The sequence below is a fragment of the Aplysia californica genome, unplaced genomic scaffold (genome assembly GCF_000002075.1).
Source record: "Aplysia californica isolate F4 #8 unplaced genomic scaffold, AplCal3.0 scaffold00094, whole genome shotgun sequence".
Lineage (NCBI taxonomy): Eukaryota > Metazoa > Mollusca > Gastropoda > Aplysiida > Aplysiidae > Aplysia > Aplysia californica.
The window spans coordinates 828,434-839,973 of record NW_004797364.1 but is presented as its reverse complement, the minus strand read 5'-3'; the positions used below and the strand labels follow the sequence as shown (position 1 = coordinate 839,973).

Genomic DNA, 11,540 nt, shown 5'->3' with positions numbered 1-11,540 from the left:
TCACTTGACTATAATTAGACCAGAGTGTTATTTTAGACAATTCTAGTCGATGAAACTTTATATAATTGATAGTATTTTGGTCACTTATTGTTCGTTCATAACTATTATAACACAAAAAAGTAATTTTATCAAAAATTAATAAAGATTTTTATAAATTGTCAATTCTATGTATTTTTGGAAGTTATTTGTTATGTCTCAAAATATAACATCAGCCTAGCTGAAGAAAGGAACTTTGAGTATTCATAAATTTGTGTCATCATTGTTATGAACGAACTTTTTGCTATTTCCGTCATTCAAGTCAGAATTACACCAAGACCATTGCATATACAGCTTTGGCAGTTCCTGGGCCCGAAAGAGCAATCATTAGGCTATATAACATGGGTGATTAAAGAATTATTACATAAAGTTGATTTTGGACCTCACTTGTCACACCCAGGTATCCCACCTTTTGGCAAATGCTCAGATATTATTGATCTTTACATCTGTTCTGTTTATAGGTTAGTAGTACGACAGTACCTATCTTTAAAAAAGCTATTTTGTTGCTCATCATTGTCTTTCTCAACCTGGGTTAGGATGTGGGCCATGAACAAACGCTTTCCACTTTTCCCTATCATGGGCTAGCCTCTTGATGTTATTTCATATCTTCCCCCTTTTCTGCTACATTGATTCCTGTGACTCTTCTCCATTGATGTTGCTACTTGAAGTAAAAAGAATCAGGTCATGAACCTAGGAGTCAGAATAATAAATAGACAAGAAGAGGAATTCAGGCTTGCCAACTGTCTTTAATTTCTTGGGATCTTAGATTCAGCTAGCTGGAATTTTAAAACCTTATCACAAGTCCTCACCAAAAGCAGTTCCATTTGATGTAATTCTGTTCATAATAAAATATGGTTTATTTTCTGTATCTGTCACAGGTGTCTGCGTGTAAACCCAAAGGGTCTGGACGAAGAAAGCAAAGATTACCTGTCCCTCTACCTCTTGCTGGTGTCCTGCAACAAAAGTGAGGTCCGAGCCAAGTTCAAATTTTCCATACTCAATGCAAAACGAGAGGAAACAAAAGCAATGGGTAAGAATTTACTTGGTTATTTGTTGATAGTTTTATTTCGGAGAGAGGACGTGTTAGGTTCTTTGGTATAGTTGAACTTGATTACAACATGCCTTGGTATCATAGAAGTGCTGGTAGAATGGCCCTTGTCTTTTTCCTATTTCCCAGAAATTGGGTAGAATAGCTAATATTCTGTACATTCTTTTTGTTGCACTACCTTTTTCTCCACACACTTGCTTTTGCCACTGTGAAAATAGATTATGATAAAAATTGATTCTGAGGAAAATTTGGCCAAGTGTAATTTATCGCTAACATACAGACAATTACATTTATGTTGACTGATTATTGTTCTGATCCAATGCTCTGATTTGGTCTGTTCATTCTACTTCTTATCAGTGTTATGATTGTTCTGTTCTCTGATATTCTCCCTAGAAGACATTGCTTTATCCCTGACTGCTTTGCCTCAATGCTCAACAATGTAAATAGGATTTGCCATTTTGCTGTGCTGGAAGTACTAGCAGGGTGACTGCCAGGCCACGAAAATGGCTGGAGATTTTTAATATAAAGTAGTTGAGACCTGGGAATTAACAAGGTTTTTTGGGAAGTGTATAAATTGGTCCATGACGGATCTGGGAAAATATGGTCAGTTAGTTGACTTCTTGTCAAGGATGCTTGTAGTGTATGATGCCTTTCCTCATTTAGAGTGTCGAATAAACAAGCGACTTCGTCAGAAATTGTGACTTGACTTCAGGTCAAGGGGAAGGGTGTTTGGCAATGTTGTCTTTTCTTACTGGTTTGATTATGTATTTTCAAGTTAATAGGGTAGTTTTGTCGCATTAAGGCTGCGTATGACAAAACCAAAGTTATAAGAAGGGTTAAATATCAGAATACCTGAAAATATGTATTCAAAATGCTCAGTTTAATTCTGGAACATCAAGATTTATTTTCACTTTTGTTGCCAGCCAGAATTCTCGGGTGACGGTTGGGATAGAAGTTACAGTTGGAATATGCTACTTGTGTACTAAATACATCGTAACACTGGGGAAACGGTCAACCTATGTCACTGTGATGGCAACCACTTAGAACTTTCAGCATCAGTTTGGAAGTCATTTTGTCCAGTAATGGTAGTTTTATTGCTTTTGCTAAAGCTTGTTTGTCTTCCACAGAGAGCCAGCGTGCATACAGATTTGTTCAGGGAAAAGACTGGGGTTTCAAAAAATTCATAAGACGAGACTTTCTAATGGATGAAGCAAATGGTTTATTACCTGATGACAAGCTCACCATATTCTGTGAGGTAATAGTCTTTGAAGTTGAACATTTTGTACCGATGGTGAATTGATGTTTAGTGTTTTTTTCATTTAAAAAAATTGCTTTTATAGGGAACTGGTGCCCATGTTTGTTTATCTTCAATCTGTTGTAGTCATTTTTTTTGAAAGGTAGCAATTAAGATTTTTGTCCACATACTTGTCAATGTCAACAGATATTATCAATGATCTTTCTTTCTTCCATTTGATTGATTGTCGGATATGATGGTGATCTTATTTTCCTACTTCTGGTAATAAATCTGGAAAATTATTACCGGAAGCAAGCCTTGATTTTTTTGGTTTACCTCATTAATGCTTTGAATGTACTAAGATGGTTATTGAAATGGGGGTTCAGCTGAAGTGCTTTTAAATTTCTTGCTGTCCGTTTCAAAACCTTTGCCTTTTTTATGTGTTGGGCTTTTTGGCTAGTTTTGATGCCATGCCAAACATTGATGAAGGTCTTTTGGGATGTAGACTTCATCAGTGTGCTGACTAGCGGTCTTTAAATGTTTTTTAATATTTTTGGAAAAGGGGTGGGGGCTTCTAAAAATTAAGCAGTGTGTTTGGCTGATATCTCCAATTCTTGTTGAGATGAAACTTTTACCAGTCTCCCAACGGTGTGATATGCTCCTCCCTCTCTTCAAACATCCATTGTCCTTATCTCTCCTCCTTTCTCTTGTGCCTTCCTCTAGTTACGCCTTTTGTCTTCAGCACTTGTTTGATCTAATTGTGATATACAATTCCTTCTAAAATTAAACTAGTCTCTCATCCTCTGTCTTCCCTTTAGGTGAGTGTGGTGGGTGACACAGTGAACAATTCTGGTCAGTCCAACTGCACCCCAGTGAAGGTTCCAGAATGCCGACTTAGTGAAGACCTGGGTCAGTTGTTTGACCGCTCATCCTTCAGTGATGTCACGCTGTGTGTAGGGGGTAGGGAGTTTTTGGCCCACAAAGCAATCCTGGCTGGTGAGTTAATGCAGCTTATCATCGGCAAGTTGTTGAAAGTATGCTAGTGGGTGGTTGGCGGGTGCTCTGGTGTGGTTTGCTTCTTCTTTCCTATCAAACATCTATTATCGTCCTTATCTCACATTCTTTTTTATGTTTGTTACTCTCTTGTAACACCTCTAATCTTCTGGCGTTTATGACCATATGCAGTTTCGAGTGCCGTAAAACCTCTACTAAAACTAAAACTAGAACTAAAAAAAAAAATGTACTAGGCCAAAAAACCCTAAATTTTACAGGAGAGAGAAAAAAAAACCTTTCAATCTTTTAACAATTTACCTGCATTACTCATTTTCCTTGCTTTTTTTCAACATTTGGAATTTGAATTTTGTCAAAATATTTTTTGAGCACATGCAACCATTACCACTGAATAGGAAACTGCAATATAAAAAAAAAATCCAATATTTAGGGCTTAGTATGTCTGAACAGCTTAGTACATTTTAACAGCTGGCCAATTCTATATAGCTGGTGTAAAGAAAACACGGCTAAGAGGTACCGATAAACATAGTTTGTGTAAATGAATGGACTGCTAAATAACTATGATCCATGTGGTTTTTTGAGAGGAAAGACAGCATGTTGTGGCAGTTGTAACCAGTCTCAAAGAATTGACAATTAAATGCATTAGGTGCCAACCCTTTCATAAAAGACATATTTAGTACATTTTTTAGGTTTGTGAGTAAGGAAGCCAGAAAATATGTAATTTCTGTGTTTTAGTACTGCTCGTTAGGGATTTGCAGATGCTGATGACAAATTAGGACCTTTCAAGATGGATTTGTGAATATGATGTAAGAAACCAAAGTCCATCAGTCAATTGGTGCTGTGTCTGTTACCACAGTTAAAGATCATTATTGTCGTAGGTCTGCTTTGAATAGCTTTAATCAAATGGAATGTAAAAAAAGTGTGTGCGAAGGGTTGGGGGGTGGGGGATACTTGGCTTTGCCCACCTTGATCTACTACTCGCGTTGAGTCAATTTTTTGGTTTTGAAAAGTTGGCAGCAATGTAAATGGCAGCGAGAATTGTATACCAGCCTCCATTGGGCTGTATTCCTATAGGTAGCTCCGCATACCTTACAATGAAATGATTGTATAGCTGGAATTGGATTTTATCAATGAATGAGAAGGCAGTCAGCATGTCCCCCCCCCCCCCCCCCCCCCGTATATCTGCTAGTTGATCATCGCTGGGGTTGACAAACATCTCTTTAACGTTTGTCACTGGACACCTGTCGCCAGTGCCATGTTTGTCTGTTTGTGCCCCTCTCCTTGCCTCAACAGGCCTCCATCTTCCCTGGGTCTCTAATTTGATGTATTATTTCATGAAATTATAGACCACTGTCAGATTTCACATTTTCTATGTACGATATAGGATATCTTCCCCATCTCCTCTACTTTGCTTTAAAGCTCAATTGTCAACAGGTCTGTTTGTATGCTTGTGTTCGCATGACCAAGGTACTTGAGTCTCTGGTTGCTTGTCTAAAAAATCAAGTATCAAGTTCTTTCAAGACACTTTCATTTGTACTGTTATATCTGTTTAAACAGGGTGATATGACTTAAAATATGTTGATAATAATTTCTCTTTTTCCTTTCCTTGACAGCACGATCCCCTGTGTTCAATGCAATGTTTGAACATCAGATGACAGAAAGCAAACAGGTAAGCTTTTCTCAGGGTCTGGTTAGTGAATGTAATTCATTCTAGCATGCACATAGCGAACAGATTTTATGTACTACACTGTGCATGTTGTGCAGTTTGTTGCCTAATTTCTGTCAATGTACTTGGTTGTAGTAACTAGACTGTTCTTAAAGTGATGGTTTCATTTATACTCAATGGAATCTTTTACTTATGTGATGCTTATGTCATACTTTGTCTGATCTGATTGTCAAGGGACCTTAGTACTCTTCTTATTCTTGCAGAATGTAAAGACATAAGTTGCCCTACTCTTTTCATCCTTTCGGAATAGTTTTGTAACTTATGTGTGAGAATTATAGAATTTTTTTGCTGGTTTTGATGGTGAGGAAGTGTATTTTGAAAGTTAGTTTGATTCTTCACTTTTTAGGAAAGAGAAGTGAAATAGTCTTCATAAATCACAGAGGCGTTTGTAATCTGATCTGAAACTTGTCTGTTGGTGGTTGGTGGGTTCTGCGGTGGGGTTTGCTCTTTCTTTCTTATCATGACATCTATCTGATCTCTCCTCCTTTTTGATGTTTCTTACTCTCTTGTAGCATCTCTAATCTTCAGCACTTGTAAACACTTTTAGTGTTTCAAATGCAGTAAAATTCTTTCTAAAATTAAAAAACGTAAAACTTGCCTCTTCTCTTTTTCAATGTTTAAATCAAGTGCTGTGGATTATTTAACAGGATTGATTTTTTAAATTTATGAGCACAATTTTTTTCTTCTCTGTTATGTTTTATTTGGTTCTGTCCACAAATGTACTCTCTCAGTGAACAGACAATAAGAATAAGACCATACTTTTTCATCTTATCACACCCCCTTATGAATATGGAATAGCAATGCCAATCGGGCTTTCCTGTGCGGTGAAAATTTGGTCCCCGTTTGTGGGTAAATTTTTGGACTGGGTCGTAGCGTAGGTGACTAACTTTCTCAACCTCGGTATGCTCTATATCTGGACCAATGTGAATGAAACTGCTACCAATCAGAAAATAGGGCAAACTATTGATATGTGGACGTTGAAGTTCGTACACATAAATTAACCTATAATTTTGGTGTCAGGAACACTTTCGTATCGGATGAACTGAAAACTATAAGGAGCTTGAATTTTAACGCCGAGATGGTAATAGTTCTATCTATCGTCTAGTGTGCTCAAATTTGAACGTTCTGTGTCAAGTAGTTGTGCAGACCCGATCATAAATGCACGACTACCCCCTATCCAAAGCGGCTTCTCGTGGAGACCGGCCATTTTCCCCTCACTCTCGCGGCAAATGTATATGACCTACAAATCCCCGCTCGACTATTCCGAGCCTGTTCATTGGTCACTTGAAATAGGGCAATTGCAGGCGCGCACATCCGGTTGTTTTTCTCTCTGTTCCACTGTAACATTGCAATGGGGGTATTCCGAGGGGTGTTTACGTCTCAACGGAGAAAAATAATTTTTAATTCTACGGCTTGCTAGATTGAATTAACTTATCTATTAACTCATTCTCTACATATTATTTTCGGCTTGTGGACGATTTTTTTTCGGGAAGGCGAAATGAGATGATGACTAGTGCGCAGTTCAAATGTCTTTGAGGCCACAAATTCAAATAAATATTAACATATTACGCACCAAAATTTTCAGTATGATTTGTGGAATACATCTGTTATGTTTATTTGTGCATTTTTCAACTTTGGTTCCTGTAAGAGGCGATTATGCAACACAATTTTGCTTGGATGCGGATACAATTTAGAAATTAAAAATTAATCATCTTTGGTGAAACTCAAAAAATATGTTTGCACCTTGTCAAATGATACATCAAAATAACCATAAATGAATGTAGGACTGGAAAATATTGAAAAATTTACAGTTATTTATATACATTCCATAAAATTTGCACATTTGGATCATGACATCTGATATTGAAAAAAAAACCTTATAATCTTGAAAAATGGACAAGATGCATTCACAAACAGAAAAAAACACTCTTATATGGAATTATTCAGAATTGCATTTGGAATAAACCTACACGTCTTGAGTGGTACTTTTTGTGTAATTTCATAAAAAATAGTGATTTTTGGGAGAAAAGAATAATTTGACAATTTAGATCTAGATCTAGCACTGAAAAATATTGATTTCTCAATAACAGAGCAATGGCAATTTGAGCCCAATTGTATTAATATTCTAAAGAAGAGTCCTACATTTCTTTAGTGTGCAAAATAATGATATATTTTGTTGTGTAAAAGTAGTAAGACTGGGGTCTGGGCTATAATTTGAGCATCATTATATTATGACCTTTATTTTAACATGGATATGTGGATTGGAATAGAATCTAAGCTAAAATTGAAGATCGGTTCTTGAGCCGCCGGGGGTGGCTTAGCGTACTGACGGCACTTTAGCCGCGCTGTCCCCCCTCCGCTTGGCGTAGCGAATGAGTGAAAGTTGGCATTGTCTACAGTCATTGAAGAAAGCTTTGCCAACATATTCTTAAAGGTCCCATGTTGTGATACGATGCTATAAATAAAATGGACTCACCCCGACACCCCTTTTTCACGAAATCGTAATATGTACACCAAAATTTTAATTATAACAGAATAACTACGAAATGGTAAGTAAATCTGATGGCAGAAATGATTTCTCCACCCAAAAACACATCGGGTAGCCAAGTTTCTCTCTAACACTCCAATTAATTACAGAGATATTGTCGGTTATCTTACAGAATCTGCTACTGCGTGGTCCACCGTTTAGGAGTATTTTCCTATATGTGGGTCGTCCATATTTTGCCAACTTTTACAACCCAATAACTTTTTTATTTATTAACCGATTCTTAAAATTTCAAACAGCATAATTCTTTGAATTGAAAATTGATTTTTAGGGACCGGACCAAATAAAAAAGGGCTAAAGCGGAAAATAAAATTTTCATTGGCATTGCTAATATGGAATGTGGCAAAGAAAAAAACCTCTTAAAAATTGTATTTTTGATTTTACTAATGAAGTATTTTATTGCTTACTTCTTGTTACTTTTCACATTATTTTCATTATCTGTCAATAATCGGACTATTAAACAAGGGCAATCTTTTCTGTTCTAGTGAAATATTTTAATATATTCATTTAAATAGAAAGCTAAAGAAAAATGAAGTTTAAAAATGTCCTGTCTTTCTTTGTTCTCGTCAATGGTGTGTTCTTTGTTTGCAGAATCGCGTTGACATACAAGATGTGGACCATGAAGTGATGAGAGAAATGTTGAGATTTACCTACACAGGGAAGGCACCCAACTTAGACAAAATGGCTGATGATTTGTTGGCTGCCGCTGACAAGGTATGGACCTCATATAGCTGTTAAAGACATTAAATTGTAGCAAGAGTTTTGAAGACTGTTTAGGGGTGTGATTACTCGCTTAACAAAATCTGATCCTGTAGAAGTTGATTTCCTGACATGTCGCTATTTAACGCCTGTAAAATGACACTCCATGATGGCCGCCCTGTGGGTTAAGGGCTAATGAATAAACCCAATGCTCCGCCAGCAGGAGGTGTGACCCCTTCAATGGTGAAATATTACCCATGAACATCTACGCTCAGGTGCGCATGGGCAACATTTGCTTTGGTGTATCGTCTGTCTTCTGTCGTCTTTCTTCCTTTTTCTTTCATCCTTCCCCGAGCTGATTGGGGAATAGAATAAAAATAAGTTGGCTTTCCCATCAACAGGGGGTGTAACACCCCCCCCCCCTCCCCAAAACCGCTGATGGGATGCCACTCGTATGTCACTAGCTCTCTGACGTGGGGGTGCCATCTTTTATCCAATCTTGCTATGTCTTCTGTCCACCTATCTTTCTTTCCGATCTGTTGACCAAAGGTCCGATCTAGCAAAAAATCAACCCCAAATCCGTGAGACACCCTGTTGACCGCGGGGTGCGACTCGTACGACCGGAGAAGGGGATCCTGGTGGCTGACGTGTGGCCCCCCTCACCAACACGCCACTTTGGCCCTGGATTTGGTCTAGACGGGCGGGTGTAGTGGCCTACTGCACTCAATCGGTTATGGGCAGTTCGAACTGGTGTTTGGCCAATCTTGGTTGGAAGGCGAGATTTCTTGCCGTCCGATTGGGAGTATACCTCTAGGGTAGCCCTGACATCAGCTATGGACTTCCAAGCAGTGTCCCCTTGTTGGACTCGTGGTGGGTGGGGAGCTCTGGAGATGAATAAACACGTAAAACCTATGGACCAAAAATCAAATTTTTCTCCCTCCCCAAACCCCAACAAATCCCAGACAGGAGATGCTGACTCCATTTCCGGTGATCTCCCCAAAAGATGAGAAACAGGACCAGACATCACTAAACATTTTCAAAATTCACAAAGCACTAACTAAATACATTCCAAATCATGAAACCCAAGAACATAAAAACACTAGGATCCACGGACCTCGTGGTACAAGTCAGCTCCAGCACAGAGTCGGGTAAACTGTTGGTCTGCACCTCGTTTGGTGGCATCCCCATGTGTGAACCGATGTTCTGTTTCAAACTGTCAGCACTTCCGACACACACAGCTGCGCTTTCGTCTTTGTGCAGCGTGTCATTGTGCGGCAAGGAAGAACTTTCTGGGGAGACCTGCTCCTCAGATCCCTGGTGTCCAAATTGTCTTCAGGGGGGGTCACTCTACGTCTTCGACTGAGTGTCCAAAGTGGTGTCAGAAGGCCGTCCTGACACATAGGGCACAGTATGGTGGAACGTTCACTCAAGCAAGAGCAACGTTATATCCAACAGGATCGACCCCGAGGAATACAAAAACCTTTTCTGAAGTCCTGAAGACAGACCCAGGGTCAGTGAACCCAACTCGAAAGGTCCTTCAGACGAACAGACAGAAGCAGAATACCTGGATGATACTCTAGTCTTGAAACGGAGGAGGACATGGAGTCCTCTTCCTCCCCCCCTACCTCTCCCACTCCAATCCACTGTCCCCCCCCTTACTCCTTCGTCTCCACTCTCTCAGCCATCCTTTTCATCCTCACCCCGTCATCATCTTCACACCCATCATCACTTCCTACACCCTCATCGCGTGCTGGACTCCAGTCCTCCTCCCCTTCCACACTTCCTTCCAAAAAAAGCTGCGGTCCTCCGCATATCAAAACAGAAACAACGGTCACCTACAACCAAAAAGAAATGTATTGAACCTGAGACCTCAAAATTAAAAAAACCCGGCAGTTCTTCAGTAGAACATTCGCGGTTTGCGTGCAAACCAGGCAGAACTCTTCCATCTTTTGACCTCTCACACCCCAAATATTATCTGTCTACAAGAAACTAAATTAACAAAACCCACATTCACATAAAAAAATTATCAAACTTACAATTTACACTGACAACAAATCGCCTACTCCATTTTAATAAATAACCAGACACTACACAGACAAGTACACATAAACACAACACTTCAAGCAGTCGCTGTCTCTCTATCTTTAAGAGAACTAATAAATCTCTGAGAACAGCTCCCACAGCCTTTCATCATGTTAGGTAATTTTGATGCCCCTAGCCCACTTTGAGGAAATGAACCAACTGACACTAAAGGTAAAATCATAGAAGATTTCTTAACACATACCAACACTAGTATTTTTAATGACAATTTCCCAACCCAACATTTCAAAATTCAAATAAACTTTTCGTCCATAGATTTAACCCTATGTGATCCAGATCAGATCTAATTCCAGACTTTCAGTGGTCGGTCCTGGACGACCCACATGGATCAGGCCACTTCCCCATCAACCTAATTCCAGACTTTCCACACCGAACTCCTATCCCAGACCGTTTCAGTCTTCGGAGCGGACTGGGATCAGTTTCACCAGGAATGCCTCCAGAGACTCAACCCATCTCAAAAACAAACTTTTGATCAATTTCATGAAACCCTTCTAGAAATCATACAAAGACATACCAAAATTATCCACCAAACTCCGAAAAAATAAAAGGTGGTTCACTGAAGACTGCCAAAAAGCTGTTGTGGATAAAAAATCTGCTCTCATGAAGTTTATCAACTCTAAAACAAACGAATACCTCACAACTTTTGAATTTGCACGAACCCAAGCACGCATAATAATTAAAACAGCCCAAAAAACATCTTTTCACAATTATGTCTCCAAAATAAACAACAACACACTAATGCACAGTCTAGAAGATGATAAAGAAATTAAAAGACGCCAAAAGAGTTAAAGAGACACTGTCAAACACATCTTAAAACCAAATAACTCCTTTGCAGAGACAGGAAAAACAGTAGCTGACTGTGTAGCATCAACCCTTTCCGGAAATTCCTCTACCCAAAATAACAACCCGGAATTTAAAAAAGTGAAAATGTCTTCTGAAAAGACAACCATTGACTTGTCCTCTTCAAATGAAGAAAACTATAATTGCCGCTTTTCTCTTGATGAACTAAATTTAATATATCATTTCAGAGCTATAATGCACATCTCGAGGCCCTGATCTTACACACAATGAAATCATCAAACGTCTCCCAGACGAAACACTCCTATTACTCCTTAACATTTACAATGAACTCTGGCATAGC

The 11,540-nt window shown here is 38.8% G+C and overlaps 1 protein-coding gene across 2 annotated transcripts in view; it reads left to right on the top strand.

The window, feature by feature from the left end:
* LOC101861351 (speckle-type POZ protein) overlaps positions 1–11,540 on the top strand; it is a 29,181-nt gene that overhangs the window by 7,543 nt on the left and 10,098 nt on the right. For both annotated transcript variants that reach the window (XM_005095034.3, XM_005095035.3), the window contains exons 4-8: positions 915–1,066; positions 2,212–2,339; positions 3,137–3,314; positions 4,943–4,998; positions 8,192–8,314. In XM_005095034.3, the coding sequence (XP_005095091.1) occupies positions 915–1,066; positions 2,212–2,339; positions 3,137–3,314; positions 4,943–4,998; positions 8,192–8,314 (637 nt within the window). The remainder of the gene's footprint in view (positions 1–914; positions 1,067–2,211; positions 2,340–3,136; positions 3,315–4,942; positions 4,999–8,191; positions 8,315–11,540) is intronic.